The sequence below is a fragment of the Dendronephthya gigantea genome, unplaced genomic scaffold, assembly GCF_004324835.1.
Source record: "Dendronephthya gigantea isolate DGI-Jeju-01 unplaced genomic scaffold, DenGig_1.0 000076F, whole genome shotgun sequence".
Taxonomy (NCBI): domain Eukaryota; kingdom Metazoa; phylum Cnidaria; class Anthozoa; order Malacalcyonacea; family Nephtheidae; genus Dendronephthya; species Dendronephthya gigantea.
Genome location: NW_021163086.1, coordinates 885,917 through 903,208, shown reverse-complemented (window position 1 = coordinate 903,208; position 17,292 = coordinate 885,917). Strand labels below are relative to the sequence as shown.

The 17,292-nt window shown below is 40.0% G+C and overlaps 1 protein-coding gene across 1 annotated transcript; it reads right to left on the bottom strand.

Annotated features, from left to right (window-relative positions):
* Nucleotides 1–6,105: 6,105 nt before the first annotated feature.
* Nucleotides 6,106–14,839, bottom strand: LOC114531930 (tripartite motif-containing protein 45-like). Its single transcript, XM_028553529.1, has 4 exons — nt 14,243–14,839; nt 10,988–11,185; nt 9,724–10,097; nt 6,106–9,033 (listed from the first exon to the last, which is right to left on the bottom strand). Exons 1-4 carry the CDS (start codon nt 14,243–14,245, stop codon nt 7,212–7,214), a joined length of 2,397 nt encoding a protein of 798 aa, XP_028409330.1. The 5' UTR covers nt 14,246–14,839; the 3' UTR covers nt 6,106–7,211.
* Nucleotides 14,840–17,292: the final 2,453 nt, after the last annotated feature.

The following is a 17,292-nucleotide window of genomic DNA, read 5'->3' as shown; positions in this document are numbered from 1 at the left end:
CATCAACCTGGTTCTTCATGACGTTTTGAAAATCGAGTTACATCATGTTAAGGCGGTTTTCCACCAGGCTGAACGTTTCGATCGAAGGAAATATTTCGCTTGATTTTCATTAAATTTCTTTGATTTCGAATTCTTACAAGTGAGAAAATCCGCAGGCGTAAAATTTCGTTCGAACGAAAATTTCCGCCATGTGGAAAACTGAGCTTGCTGGTTTATTGCGTATGTGCTATATAACTTTATGTTCAGACAGTTCAGTAGAAATTTCGTATACAATTTCGTATACAATTCGTTCGTTCCTGTTCAGCTAGCATAAGCGTGGTGGAAACATAATCGAGGTTAAGCCCCATCCACACAAATCAAGAGTTTCAAGTTTCAAAAAGTATTTCAATCTCGTGCAATCTGAAAAAACAACAGTTTGTAGACGTACAGCTTTGCATTGGGACCTGCTGCGTGGAAAATATGGTTTTGACCGTTTTGAAGGGCATACTGGGTTTGCGCGCCCATAACTGTTGTAATCAGAAATACGTAAAGATTAAACTGATAGTAAATGTTTTCCCTGTACCCTAGGCCTAGACCAAGGCACTAACGTATGCAAATAAAAAGTAAATTGAGTATTTATTGCCCTATGCCCATATGGAAGTGGTTTCAGACGGTTTCCTCGCCGTTTACAACGCGCGATGAAAACACAGACTCTCGTGTCCTATGTAGAAGACCGGCCATCATTAAAGCCTGCGCAGGTGCACTTTCAAATTCGGTTGAGTGAATGGTCTTGAATTTTTATTATTGTCGATTTCACAGCTTAATGATTGTTACGTCTCTATCATTCCATGCAAGCGGCATTTTTCATGTGCCGGGTGTAAATATACAGAAAAGAAAACGTCTCTTATATCTATTGTTTTCAATATGAATGGCATGCAGGGATAAATATGCTGTTATCTTTGAACCCAAATGATGACGCGTTCATTATTTATACTCGTATATAATCACGGAAACTCAGCTTTGCATGCAAGATACCTAAAGTCTGGTTTTCATATGTCGTAATTCATCGGCAATCGTTATTGTCGGTAGCCATTGATGAATAAGTTTTTTTGCCAATGGAAAAAAAATATATTTACCGCCGATAAAATAGGACATTTGAAAACCAGGTTTAAGACCATATTTTCAGTGAAGACTCTTAGAAAACTGAGTTTTTGATTCTTTTGAAAACTGATATTTTTGCCGTTTTAGGCGCATTAAATATTGAAAGAACAACTTAATTAAATCAGCTGAAAAGGAATATGGGCCCCTCGCTTATAAACACCGTTAGGCCTGCTGAAAGAATGAATATAAAAAAATTATTGATATATGACTTTTTCATATGACGCCAATGGTCTCAAAAAGTGTTTCTGACAAAAAATATATAGCTACGTCGTATACCACAAAAAATAGCTTCTAAACAATTAAGTTGCAATGTGGAAGCCTATATAGTTTATTTTTACATCAACAGGCGTCCCTGAAAGTCAGGCTTGAAAATGCTGTCACAATTAAGAGGCTTTGACAAGAGGTTTCCGAAAAAGATCCCGCATTTGAAATCGAGCTTTTGTTTAATTTGAATGCAATGTTATATATGCTGCTGAACCCGTGGATGCGTAAAAATAAAAAACGTCATCTTGGAAAAATAGTCGGGCATTCAAATTAGAAAATAGTTTGACTTTAAAGACAGTTAGTTTTTTTTGGCAACTTCTTGTGAAAACACAAGCATTTTTAAAATTAATATTCAGGACCTTTTATAATATTTACGAAGATCTGTACTGTTTAATATTTGATAATATTAATATGTATTCGTTATTATATATACAGTGAAGAATTAAAATGACTGCATGAGAGCTAGCGCTTCCTTTATGCGGTAAGACCCGGCATACTTTTTCGTGTATGGACTGGGGCACAGGCTAGACCAGACCTGCATGTTGTATTTCAGTGCAGACAGATTAATGGTATTTTAGGGTGTTTCAAGAACCCTGCATTCAAGTTTGGCGTTATTTATCTGACGGGCACGGATAAAGCGGTGTTTCACCGCTATATTTTTCACAAAATACTATCTTTTTCAATTAAAAATATGACCGTGCGGTTTGGCCATTTTTGTCTCTTAAAGGAAACCTCTCTAACAGGGCCGTAGCTAGAAGCTTAATTGGGGGGGTGCATATTCATATATTCGTCACATGCCCGAATGATTTCTTTTGTATGCTATTGTTCCTATGGTATATAAACATGAATATATGAATATACACCCCCCCAATTAAGCGGTTTAGCTACGGCCCTGCTCTCTAAATAACATGTTCTTGGTAGAAGTGCAGTCAACCTGACTGCATAATTATTTGGTTTCATAATAAAATTTGTTTCAATGCTTCAAAATCATATCGGGTATAACCGGGCTTAAGTTTATGTAAACAGACCCCAAGTTTTGCCGTTTAGTTAATTTATATCCTGATCGATGATTTTAGTTCGTTCTCAACCGTTCATTCGCAGTCCGATTAGTTTGCGTTTCAATTTGCTTTCCTTCCACCGTTACAGGTAGAGTGAGAAATTCCCTTAAATCGTAGCAGCTAGCCTGAGCTGCCTTTTCCTCGCTGGCTACAGGAAGCATGTACTTTACCTGATTACTTGGTGACGATTTCGCGACCAACTTTGCGACGTCAATTAACGGCGAACTTGTCGCCTTATTGGTTTCCTCAACACTGGCCGACAGTTCCTTCGGGTGAGTTGCTTTTAGAAACTCGTAGATATTATAAACAGATAAGCTGCGATTTTCCAACGCGCCCGTTGCCTGTTCGCGACCAGGAGCATTCACCTGCAAGCTGCTGGCACCGGCCTCCAAGAAATCCAAAAATTCGTCCAAGTCGTATTTAACGTCCGGCTCCCTAGCCGAGTCCACCTCGAGGGAGTTGGAGCGTGGTTTGATGGCCTCATGGGATTGGGGATTGACTTTCTGTATTGTGCGAAGCCGGGCCACGTCTGGCAACGTCAGGAATTCCTTCAGATTGTAAATCGAGTTTCGTTCTCTCCCTTTTTTAAGCGGCTCTACAAATGCCTGACGCTTGTTCTCTTTGGGAAAATCCTCCGCGGGGAAGTTTGCTTTGGGCAGTTCACGGCTCTGTCGTACGACTTGCCTGGTCGTTGGAATTTCGTCGTTCAAACTCCAATCCGCAACAATGACCGACGGAATTTCTGACTTCGTGGACTTCTCACCACTCACTTTTATGCCTTTTTGCTGTCGCGCTTTCAGTCTGTTGTGCTCCGCGACGGTCAAACGTTTTGACGAATCTGCCGACAGCGCTAAGAACTCAAACACATCGTACCTAGATTCGTCCGAGGATTTGGATTTCAGCGATATTTTCACCGGCCTTTTTTCACCGTGCTGCGCGAGTTTTGCGTTGCCGTTTGAACCTCTTGACTTCGCCGATGACATTGCATTCAGCTTCTGTTCGGTGTCCGTAGGCAACGAGAGAAACTCACGCAAATCATACGTCGAACCTTTGCGCTCTTTGCCGCTCGCTTTCCCTACACGCAAACCAGTTTCTGTGGACAGTTTTGGGCTTCTTGGCTTTGTCCTGTCATTCCGGGAGGTTGCCGCTTGTGCAACGGCCGACGTTCCTGCAATCGTACTTCTTCGTCTTCCCTTTGTTAAGGAAAGATTCTCAACGGATGCTGTCGTTTCTTCATTGTTCAGGACGTGATAGCCCTTCGGTTTTGTCTTCGCGGTTTTTCGGCCCCGCGGTGTTTTGGGGGAGCTGTTCTTAACCGGTTTCCGTCCACTTTTCACGCGATTTTCGTTCTCCTCAGATGACCCGGGGTCTGGAAGCTCCTCGAAATTGAATTGCAACGAGAGATTGGACGGACTTCTGGGACACCTGTAGTCGACCGTTGGAGTCAGTAGGTTTTCGGTGTTCAACGACGAGGAAAGTGTCGAACTCTGTGTTCGGGACCAGTGCGGGCTTCCTTCGCATTTGCTCTGCATTCTAGGCTTCTGTTGTGGCATATGCCTTGCGAGTTGCCTTGTGGATATCGGCGGGAGACGAACTTTTCCCCTGTATTGTTTTGAAGGCAATGCGACGGGTTCCTTAGTATGTTCGACTGCTGAACTTTCGGTCGAAAGATTTATCATGTTCGACTCTATCCATGCAAACAGATGCAGGCTATTATTTCGTTTCCCAGGCACTCATCTTCGAAATAATGAATACCTTTTCAAAATTATAGACTTCAATCCTTTCCCATAGAATCGATTCTCTGACGAAGTCATTAGGTTGGCCGAGACTTCGATGTTTCGGAGACTGTTCGATACACTGATACGCATGTACGTCGCGGCCGTTTATGAACACGATATAAAAGGAAACGATTTCGCCTAGGCAAAGCTAAGTTTAGTTAATGTACAGATATATATGTATATTGTGACTTCTCCGTCTCCTAGCAGGTTTGATATTGCAAATTATTTCATGTATAATGAGTTTTGTTCAAGAAGCCAATAGAATCGCCTTGTTTACGTCGACGCGTGAAAAATGCTGCCAGCTGCTTCGAGAAATGCAAATTGACATGCAGTGGCATAAAGGACAACTGCAAATTTGTAAATAGGCAAATATATTGGCTGTATAGCCAGAAACAGTGTTGTAGTACATCGGCCGGACGTAAGACAAAACAAAATTGGCAAAACCAATCAAACTCGCACGAAACTTGAATGTTTGTATATACAAAACTAAGATTCCACGAATCTGTTTGGGTAACCCTCGTTTTGACTTGTCAACGTATACGTTTTATGCAAATATTCTGACATTCAAAATACGAACAAGAACACATGTACATCTATTCATGGTAATTTGTGAATATTTTTCTAATTAAAACTACTCCTACTTGGATAAACGTCATATACGATTTAAATATTTAACGAATCTTTGGCGGTGAACCTGCAAATATTCAAGTGATGCTATATATAGATAGATATAAAGTGGAAAGTAATTTGAAAAAACGCACGGAAATAGCCCAATAGATCGATCCCATTGGAATTTGTTGAGTACATCGAAAACGAAATGAAAAATCAATACACTTGGCGTTTTGCTGAAAACAATAGGTTCAAAGGGTCTTATAAACACTATAGGTCCTCCGGCAGGAATCGAACCTACGCTTTTGCGATGCCGGTGCAATGCTCTTGTCTGGAATAATTCTTCTTGTTATGCATGATTTGGCCGCTTATCCATTATCCCACACTGAACTCTTTTATAGTGCGACTTATCGAACCGTTGTCGACTTAAACTGAATTTAAAAGCTTGTTTGCTATCAGTTTAGATGGGAATTTGACGTTCCGGTCGTAGGGACCGGTTTTTGGGATAGAATGCCGCTTGCTGCTTTTGATGTTAAACTATACATAGGCTATTCAGGAATCAGTGGAATGAGCTCTTTTCCACAGGTTCACCGTCGAGAAAAACAAATTTATTCACCTAATAGAACAAGTGCCATTTGGACGTGACGTTGTCTCCCACGCCCTTAGACTAAAGTGTTCGCACGAGGACTCTCAAGTGACGTCGATGGCAGCTGCATGGGTTCTAAACGATTTTAATCATTCATATCGCACTGTTTTTTACGAAAGCTGTCTTTTGGGATAGAATAACACTGTTGAATTGAAAAGCCGGTCTTAATTAGACTTACTCAAGAGTAATTACGATAAATCCAACTTTTAGTTGAATTTCATCCTTTTTTCATGCCCAAGATATGCTTTAAGGTACGTTTTAATTCACACTTTAGCGTATGCAAATTACTACTGACACATCGTTGCCGTGTTCATTTAGTTAATGAGGAAATTTGAAATAATCAATATTTCAAGCGTGCTCGCTCGATCACATATCCTCAAAGAATCGTACACAAATCCCAATGTGTAAACCTACTTTCATTGGTCAACACCAAAGCTTTCAGTCTAGCCGCGTAAATCCTGAAGAAATTTGTCGCTTTGGGTTTCGTGCACGTTGGTAGAAAAATTAGTGGAAGGTCGAATATACCGGTATGCGGCATATTTGATCTTCTCCTTGGTTGATAAAAAAAATAGTGAAGGTCGAATATACATGCAGGTATATGAACATTTCTGAAAACCTTCTTTGGTGGCCATCTTAAGTACAAAGAATCACCTTAAGGCTATTAATGCAACAATTAGGGATATACTCCGACGGGTGGTTATATTTTTTTTAGTTTTATTTCGTCACAACACTAAATACAGTCTCATTCGTTTCTTTGAGGACCAGTGCCAGTACATTTCTGTTGCCTTTGTCTTAAAGTTTAATTATTGCGCCGACAAAAACCAGTGAGATCAAAATGTAGCAGAAAAAGAGACTGGAACTGGTCCTTAATTCGGCTTCAAAGATTGCAGACAAATTAGTTATCGTTCCAGGCCAAAACGTCCACTGACAACGACAGTTCAATACATCTGAACTCAAAGGCCTAAGTAACATAAGAATATTACGACAATTTGAAATTCTTCATACTAGCAAATGCAGTTTCATTCGATTCCATTGTAGTTCATTGCTTCTGAACTTTATGCAACATGAAAATGATTCATACAAATATTTTTTATTTCATCACAGCACTAATTACAATTTCAAAGATTCAAAAATCAAACTGTTAAGGCCACTAAGTTCAAAGTACTGAAAATTAAGTTTTCCTACAAGAAACCAAATAAACGACGTGGGCCAGCATCGCAAATCGGGCAAAAAATTGATGAAAAACCTTTCTTTGGATTTCAAAATATTGACAAGTTTACGGTAATTGCATTTCTGCAGTATCACTACTATTTAAAATGATCAAAAGCATAAGTACTGGTTAAACTATTAGTAATATTCAGATAAACTGAAATAGGTTACTTAGCATGCTAAAGTTTTGCTTTTTGAAATTATTGCAACGATGGCAGGACACGAATCGAAACCTTGGCCATAGTTATAGCATATCTTAATTTGTGCGGGATATCGAGGCTTAAATAGTTAATATGAAAAATCTTTCCGAAAACACTCAATATTTCCCAGGCACAATGCAAAGCGCCGGGAACACCTACAATAGTATACTACTTTACTGAAATTTCAAAACATCGTTCCAGGGCAGCAAATAAATCAGCGAGCTCCGTTGAACGAGTTTGCAATCATTCCATTATCCCCCCACCCTCAATTTGACGCTGGCTTTTCACGTTTATTCGACCACACAATCTAGTGGGCCACTTGTTCATTAGGTTCGTCGTCGTTGATATCGGCCAAAACATGTTCGTCATCGCCGGTTACCTCGGCGTTCGTGTTGTCGGGTTCCATACTATCGGATTCGGCAACGGGTGCCATTGCCACCTCAACGAGCTCTTCGGTATCGGTTGCATTTGCCGACTCCCCGTCCAACGGTGTGTCGCCCTCGGGCGACCCTGACTCACAGAACTCGGACTTGAGATCTGCGGACAAATCTTTCTCGATCTCGTCATTTCTTTCGACGTGGTTAAACTCGTGTTCGGGCGTGTTGATTTGGCAGGGGATATGAAGTGCTGGCGAATCGCTCGGATTATCGTGCGATGGCGGACCGTTGTAGTTGCTATTCAGGTGATCCATCGGAAAATCTGGGGAATGAAGCTTCATGTAACTTTCAGAATTTTGGGCCCTGATCTGTTCGTCCAGCATCACCGAATCGGCGAACTTTCCTTTGAAATCGTGAGCGTTTGATATTTCTTCCAAATGTTCGCTTAAGAAGTTGGCGCTCAATGTTTCCGACGGAGAATCGACTTGTTTCTCTCCCACATCCGGTTCACTTGGCGTACTATCGGCTTTACCCATGCTTTGAGAGGATGTCTCTCCAACCAATGTCGCTGAAACGTGGGTATCTGCGTCCAAACTGCAACGGCTTGGAACGCACGGCGTATCGACATGCTCTTGCTTGATACGAATCGTCTCGGGTGGTGAATGGGCAAACAATTGATCCGGAAGTGAATCAAAGTCATTTTGTTCAAGTTTGAATTTCTTCGCATTAATCATGCCTTCCTCGCGTTCGTCATCCCGGCGCTTTGATTCCGAGCGGTTGGGCTCGACTTCGAACGCTTCGGACGAATTTACAAATTGAAGCAGCGGGTCGGCTAGCGTAGACGGGTCGTCCACGTGAGATTGAGAAGTGGGCGGTAGTGGGGTCGTGACAGGGGTTTGGATGGCGCTAGCGTTCTCTTGTACGTGCACCGAAAATGGACTTCCCTTGAGCACCATTCCGTTTATGAACACCGTGATGAGGTGTTCGCCACTGTTGATCGGAGTGTAGGTCACGGAATAACAACCATTCTGCCGATCAACGACTTGCGCTTGGAAGCATTTCTCGCTCTTGATGTGCAACGAGCTGTCGTCCGCGGACTGCACGGTCACCACGATGCGATCACCGCCTTTGTTTCGTGGGTTTCCACGACCATCGTAACACTGCACAAGGAAGCTGGCCATCTGACGGGCAACGACCGGCGCGTCCATTCCCTTAACGACCGACGATGAAGGACTTGTGTTCGTGTCTTCGACTCGTCCGAGCTGGGAGAGAAGTTGCATGACGGTGCTGTCCACCGTCAGGCGAATGTTGTCGTCAGCGACGGGGATGCAGTTATACTGAGCACCAGTCAGTTCCTTCATACGATCCATGATATACTTCTTCATAGCAAGAACTTCAACTTGGGTGCTATTGCGCAACGTCAGTTCGGTGAATCCGATGCTGCTCTGGATGGAGCCGAATGCGTACTCAAGCTCGGACTTCTGTGCGTCCAAGTGGAGCAGGCGTTCGTTGCGGATATTTTGCACCTGGTTGTAGAGGAAGCTGTAACGATCGTTGATCGTGCGCATACATTGCGTGAAGATGTCGTTCAGTTCCTTGATCATCGCTCGTGTCCTCTCGTCTACGTTCGTACGCATCTCGCTGACCGCAGCAAGGCCTTGCTTCAGAAACAAACCGGTTGATCTTGCCTCACTCAGTTGTTCAGCAATCTTACTGCGCTCTTTGTTGTAGATCTCTTTCGCAAATGCGTATCTGAAAATAACATTCGATAGTCAGCATTTTACCTCAAGGTGGCTCGATAGGAATAAATTATGGAAAGCATATTTTTCACTTTAAGACGTTTAGCACTGTGGAATTGTCCTTCATTTTAGGTCATTGCACAGCCCTAACTCTTGAGTACTGAAAAGCATTAGTCACCACAGCGGAAAAGCTTACCAGTGGGAAAAAATCTGTGTTTAAAAGTAGGTTGTGAAAATCTATTTTGCATAAATTTTTAATTATTAGGAAATATAATTTGTCCAGAAATACAAACGCCATAAGTGTCGAATTTTTTCATAATCGCCATGCATTAACACCAGGGCCGTACAATGAACTGGAATGAAGAACAAATCTACGCTGCAAAACGTTTTAGAGGAAAAATTATACTTTCCGAGCCACCTTAAGTATAGTGAAGCTGTAACATGGAATTCGCTCTCTACAGATGCAAAGCTATCAACTACCTTAAGTGCTCTTAAAAGGCATCTTGAAGTCTAGTTTGATCAATACCTATTGTCAAAGACCTTCCAAGAAACCTTCCATTCAAAGTTTTATTTTTTTGGAAATATGTTTTATCCCTTTGACGCTTCTCAGGAAGAACATCAATTTAATGGCGATGAGAAATGCGTTATTAAATAAATTGTTTATGTATGTATGTACCTTAAGTTATTTTCGTTGCAAACTTACTTGTGACTGCGATGTTCCATCATTGTACAGTCTCTGCAAACAGAACTCTGGCAGGACTCGCAATACAACACCAGCTTCTCCTTCTTGTGCACGCTACAGAACAACGGCTTGGCAAGTTCGCCCGGAAGGCACGAACGCACGTCTTCCAAGCTCGACAGCTGGTGATCGACCGTGTCACGCGAACGGCGATGCGCGGTCGTGCAGAAATTGCAGAGGAATTTTCGACACAGGGTGCACCTGGACACCGGCGGTTCCTTGCTGATGCAGTTCTCACAACTTATCTGATTCACAGAGGAGTTGTCCAGTGCAATGACCGTCAACATGTTCTGGGCGAACAAGTTGGTTTGCAAGGATGAAACGCCTTCACCCGGAATCTATATAAAATACAACGCCGTGATCAAGATAAGAGTCTTTTGACCAAAGATAATGTCCATTCAGGTCGGAGCATCGGTTCTGCTCGAAATATTGCAAGCCCGCTAATTTAATTGAAACTTGCCCAAACCATACTTCACATGCATGTTAGGTATTTTTGTAGACACGAACTCTTAGTAGTCTATCTTCATTTAGACAAAATATTGCGTGAGATGCAAAAAAACTTGTCATACTTCAACAAAAAGAACAACATTACCATTACCATTACCATTACCATTACCATTAAGGCATTCTTATGTATAATATATATATATATATATATATATAATATATATATATAATATATATAATATATATATATATAATATAAATATATAATATATATATATATAATGATAAAATTAATTGAACTACATGTAATACCGACTGCAGTGAAAGTAAAACCATGCAGCTATCCTAATTGAGCTGTCAAATCAACGACGGCATAATCAGGTAGCGCTTAAATAATACGGATTTAAATTTGGGTACTTCCAAGTAGTTGCCAGGCAATAACAGCATTGGAGGGAGGGCTATACTCGCCCCCTTCCACTTGGTATATATGTTAAAATAAAGGATGTTCTAAAAAAATTCAGATGGTTGCTGTACGTCAATTGAGCTTTATATTACGGCACTTCTTTTTCCAGCTACATACATTTGAGTTCCAATGCCTGATATTATAGTTCTTAGCAACCAACTACTAGCATCATTGTTTTGGGAACAGTGCCAGAACGGCGCCAGAGCTTAATATTGGGGGCAATTGCCTTCCCTCCCCTTGGCGCTGCCACTGTTTGGGAATAGTCTGATGCACCTACATCCAAACTCGACTCAGCAACTTTGTTCCAGGGTAGCTTACCTGTACTCTCCTGCGACATTGAGGGCATATTAGGGATGATCGGTGTTGGGCGTCGAAGGAGACCAAACCTTCCAAGCATGGCATGCAGAAGGAATGTAAGCATGGTAGAATTTTTGGTTCCCGAAACAGCTGTGCACAGACAGGGCATGTCATAAGGTCTTTCATCTGATTCATGTCTGGTCTATCACGTTTCTCGTCCTGCAAAGAAAAACACGGTTCATGTTCATCGCCCGGAGATTTACATTTGAACGAAGCCATGCAACGCAGCTTGGAATACCTCTCAAAATCGTAAAATGTTATGTGCGTATTATGAGCGTTCCAGCCAATATTTTTCAGTGGAGCTGGCCAACTTGCCAGAAAAGTCTTTAAATTGGGTCATAAAGTAGCTATGAGAATCAGACTTAAATTCACACGCTAAGATATAGTGTAGTTTACGAAATGTCGGCTATAATTCGCAGTTTAATAAAGCTTACTCTATGATATACAAACGATTTAGTATAGTTGACTTCCATCGATCGTCGGTGTTGGTAGAATCCGTAGCAAAGGCTTTTGTGGCTTTCGAATTCGTTCCCTTAGAATTATTACGCATGGAAAGCTATAGAACACTATGCTTACTACTTACAGTACTGTGATAACATTATTACGGTATAAAGTACTGTGAACTTCATTCGTTGTTGTTTCAAGTTTTCTTCCCAGCGAGACCTAGCCGCGAAGCATCTTAGGACACAATTACCATTGTATACTAGAATTCAGCAATCGGCGGTAATTACTCCAAAAGCTATCAGGCGATGAAATCATATATTGAAATCAGTATTGGGGCGGACAAAAAATATCCGCTTGAAAAGCCGGAATTCCTCATAGACTGTCAGCAAATTAGAAAGCCAGAATTTTCGCAACCGGAATTTTAAATAACTGAAATCTTTAAAGACGACGCCTAAAAATCCACCGACGTCTAAAAATATGAAAGCCGGTTTTTTGGCAAGCTTGGCAGAATCTTTAATAGCTGGAATTCCTGGAACTTTTAAAACGTTTAATTTAATCGTATGACTGTTTATATTATACTATCTTGGCATTCGGTCATGTACCTTTAAGATCTACCGGTTTTCTCAGACGTCTTTTAATTTAAATTGCAAATTAGGTCGTGTAATTTTCCTGACTTATCCTGAATCCGTCACTTGTATAAAGTAATCGAAAAATTTTTCATTTGTATGACTATAACATTCTAGAAATCTTCCTAATAATTCTTTATCTAAATTTTAATCAGGGTTCAGACTAAAATAACCGCTCTGTCGCTGTCTCTCTGCATGCACGCAGGCTCTGATACAAATATTCGTTATGTTAGCGCTGAAAATCATGGATGATGAAAAATTGCATTGTTTATAGCCTTTCTCGCCAAAAGAGTCCGGTTTGGGATAAATCGTGGGGACGATGGGCGCTTTCCGTAGCGGCCAAATGGTCAAACCAGATTTTTAAATTTAAATCAGTAGAGTATTTTAAGTTAAGAATAAAGCAGTGAAACTGCATTTTCCGTGCTGGGCAGACGCACATGCAGCCGATATACAGGAATGCAGAGTTCTTGAAACACTCTGAAATACATGCAGGAATGTGTCTGTAGTAACATTACATTAGAAAGATTCTAGCCGTTTTTACCGTATTAAGGAAAGTGCCCTATACATAACTATATACATATATATATATAAAGGGCTTTTAAGCTCCTTATACCCACCCTAGCTTCGAAGCTGATATCGAAGTATCAGCCAAATCCTCTGAAATTCTCACATATCCTCATGCACAGGTTTCTGATACAACTCGTATTCTCAAAATGCTGCTTTTCACTCAGCGCTGTTCTTTTTCAAAAAATTTTCATTGACACCTGCATACCATATCATTCTAGAAATCTTTCTAATAATTCTTTATCTAAATTTTAATCAGAGTTCAGACCCAAACAATCGCTCTTTCTCTGCATGCGTTGATATAAATATTCATTATGTTACTGAAAAACATTGATGATGAAAATTTAATTGTGTAGCCCTTCTCGTTAAAAAAGTCAGGTTTTGTTATTAATCGTAAGAATTATAATATATTCCTAAAGTGATCATGTATACTCATAAACTTACTCATGCACTACTATAATAGCTATACTTTTCTTTGTTAGTTGTGGGGGAGAAAGATGTGCATAATTTTCTCGTCATATCCTGTCCTATCGTTTTTACTTCCTCATTGTGTTAAAAACCGCATCCAAATAAAAAATGTTACCGTATTCCGGTACTCCCGACAAACATTTTACTACAATCCATGAATCTGCATTACAATGAATTCAGTGTTCTCTTAAGGCTATAGTTTCCACTCAGGAAAAATTTTCTTTGGATCGGAACGGACAGGAAAATTTCCTTTGTCGGTGACTTTTCAGGCGGCGTTTATACAAAGGAAACTTTCCTGTCCTGTCCGATCCAAAGGAGAATTTTCCTGAGTGGAAACTGGCCTTTAGAATCATGATCAAAAGCATATGGAAATTTTCATCATGCCATCATTTCATCGCGCCATTTTCTGCATGCGTGCTAATATAGTTTTTAAAGGGCGTAAAAAAACTGGTGCGAAGGCGGACAGGCGTGAGAGATCGTTCAGGGAAGAACGAATGACGTCAAAAATTTCCTCACTTGACTCTTGAGTGCAAATTGCCCGACTAATCACTTATCCTGCCCCTCCTCTTTCTTCGTGGCTATAAGGACTATACACTGGTACGCGCGAGAAACACAGTGGAGGTATAATAAACAAATTTTCTCATCAATCAATACAATTTGTTGAAGGGTGTATGAATTGCAGGCCAGAATAGGATGATTCCCATCATGCTTTACCCGCCCAATGTCTCCGATTTTCATGGGACAACCTTTTACACACTTGGTTGAATTTGGGTTAGACTGACAATTAACCCAGACTCTTGGTCAAATTTAAATATACGAACAAACATCAACGGATTGTAGATAAAAGAGCACTAAAATAGTTATCTAAAGATTGTGCCAAAACGGACACGCAAATGTACATGCATACAGGCAGGCCCGATGTCTGGCAATCCTTTTCGTTATGTAAATATAAACACTGTTTGCACATACGCGCTCGTGCTATGGAGGTCCTATCCATAATTTTGAAATTCGTTAAAAGACTCGCCACAAACAACAGAGACGACCAAAATTAAACAACAATGCTTCGTTGTCGCCGAAATACAGACAGACATTGAGGAAATGTAAACAAACTCACCATTGTGTGTGTATATAAACTGCACTGCACGCTTTAAAATGACTCGCACTTGTCGGACAAACGCTTCAAAATGTCGAACCGTCGTGCCCGTCGCCTCCCGGTCGAAGCAACGCGATTGTACCTCATTAGACTTCGACAACTTCAATCGTGCTTATTTCGTAATAACGAATTAAATGTTCATCGAATGTTCTTCTTTAATAGCCTTGTGTAACTTGATCTCGGATTATCTTTTACGACATCAGAAAAACACGCTGTGCCAAGACGAATGATTCCGTCGTCTCGCATGATTGGCAAGCTATCACTCAGTAAGCAAGTCCGTTTTGGCTCGTTAGATGTTTTTGCCACTGGAAGTCCGAAATGAAATTTAATGATATATATTTGAGTCGTGAAATTACAATGCCATACAATTGTTATTCATCACTGTCAACACGACATGAATTATGAATATTTGGAAGCTGATTAATATTTCAATATCGAAACCGATATCAATATTCATTTCGCTTATTTTAATTTGTGCTCTGAGCCCTGTCATATGCGTGAGCAGGGGCCGTTGTCCGTACGGCGTTTAGCTTAAACGGTGCCGTGGATATGTAAAAATGGAAAACATGAATGAATGAGTTGAAATATTTCGATGTAAATAGTTTAATTTTCAATGGAAGTGCATATTTAATGCATAAGATGCAAGTTCAGTCATTCACAAGGTCTATGAGAGCATTTTTTACTTTGGCCTATCCACCGTTTAAGCTAAACGCAACCGGCCCCAGCACAGTAATTAAATGACGCAGAAGGGTATGTGGAATTTGTTGCATATATATTTTGAAAAACAGCACGGTTTCATGTTTAGCTATTATAGCCATGTGCAACAGTAGGCGTTGCAGACCCTATTGTCGTTAGCCAATATGGTGGCATTGAGTAGTTCGTGTAGTATTTTGACAACTTTTTGGTGACACGGGTTTGAGTATCTTGTGAAAAACTGGATCTATGACTGTAACAAAATCACTAATGATTGCAGACATAATAACATCGGTGAAGAAATGATCACTGCCAAATTTTCTGGCTAATCTCAAGTAATTTAAAGCCCCATTTACACAACGCACTATTTTTGGTACTGTACCAAAAATGAATGGTATATATTGTTTTAAATGATGAAATTATAAAAACACCTTATACATCTTGTTAATTGATGCATGCCATGTGGTCATGCAAGCAAAACAAAACATCATCCGCTGAAACCTCCATCACGTGAGGAAATTAATGATTACCGTACAGCAGGCGCCTTGAAAGAGTTGTTTGCCAGAAATACTGTAATGTCAAAGATCGAAGTGGTCATAATTTATAAGGTCATAACCTATGACAATTATCTGTCATTACTAAATTTTATATCGTTAAGTATCCCATGACAGCATAGCCACACATGCCTTGGTGAACACGCAAGAGGGGAAGGGGGTGATTGTTTGAAAGTGTTTGAAATATCTCATTAACTTCAAGTTGAGCTTTAAGATTTAGTTGCGATTGAAACTCTATAGTTGTGGTTTAAAATGGAATTTTACCTCTCCCACTCCCAGCCTTATTTGTTTTCACGAAAATTCGAAAGCACTCAACCCGGCTTAAAAACCTGAAAATACCTTTCTCTGAAAATCGTCTCTTGTGAAATAAATATATAGGGTAGTGATGTTGTTGTGTAGGAAGCATGTCATAACATTTTACTACCTGCTTTATATAAAATACCAAATGCGAAAAATCATTTTCATTTCAACGAGTTTAGCAACTGATTAGGTTTTTCTAAATTCTCATGCAGTCAATTTTTACTTCGGGAATTTTGTATTTTGAAGAAGTGAATAAGATCTTATCGAGAAGATTGAGCACTAAAGAAATACCTCGACCTAATTATGGTATATATAGGGAATTTGTGGGCTCATTTAAGTTTAAAGATGTTTTTTGTTGACTTCCTTGTAACTAGGAAAATATCTTGCATGTTTCATTTCGGTGTGACAATGACTTTGATATAGGCGGGTCGAAACATCACTGCATGCATGCAGGTGATCCTGTTGTCGCGTTTTAAAGCCGTCAAATTTTGAGTTTACTCCAGATGTTTTTCTTCGACCAAATATATTTATTCTTGTCAATGTGGAAAATATAGAAATATGTCAGGGACCTCGGAGCAGGGTGGTTCGCTGGGCTTTAGCCCCACCAATAATTTTTCCGTTATTAGTCTTTTTAGTTCGCTCAAATTTACAAGTAATATTTTTAGCAATTTGTATTTTTTGCTTACGTCAAGTCGTATATCCGATATCAGTCGTAATAAGCCCGCCATGTATACAAATGGATTGAAATTAGTTATGTTTAGTACATATGTTTGGCCAAAATAAAAAAGAGACAAAAAGAACAAGCATTTCACCATCAGTAATTAAAACAGCGTCGTTATCCATGTCTAAATATTTGACATCATAACCAAAGCATGGTTATATTGTTGTTTATGTATCACCACGAAATATGCTTGCTACTGTCCATAGGAACCTGCATTAATTTTGATCATTAAAACAGTGCGGCAAGAATTAGATATACGTTTTTTATATACGTTAAATATATGTTTTTCCGTATATTCGACCATGGTCGCCAGTATGCCGTTTTCCATACGTCAAAATATTTGACATCATAACCAAAGCATGGTTACATTGTTTAATGTTTGTATATGAACACCAAACATGCTGGAAACTTGACATAGGACAAGCATTTGACCATTAAAACAGCGTGGTTATCCAAGTCAAAATATTTGACATCATAACCAAAGCATGGTTATATTGTTTAATGTTTGTATATGAGCGCCAAACATGCTGGAAACTTTACATTGGACAAGCATTTGACCATGAAAACAGCGTGGTTATCCATGTCAAAATATTTGACATCATAACCAAAGCATGGTTACATTGTTTAATGTTTGTATATGAACACCAAACATGCTGGAAACTTGACATAGGACAAGCATTTGACCATTAAAACAGCGTGGTTATCCAAGTCAAAATATTTGACATCATAACCAAAGCATGGTT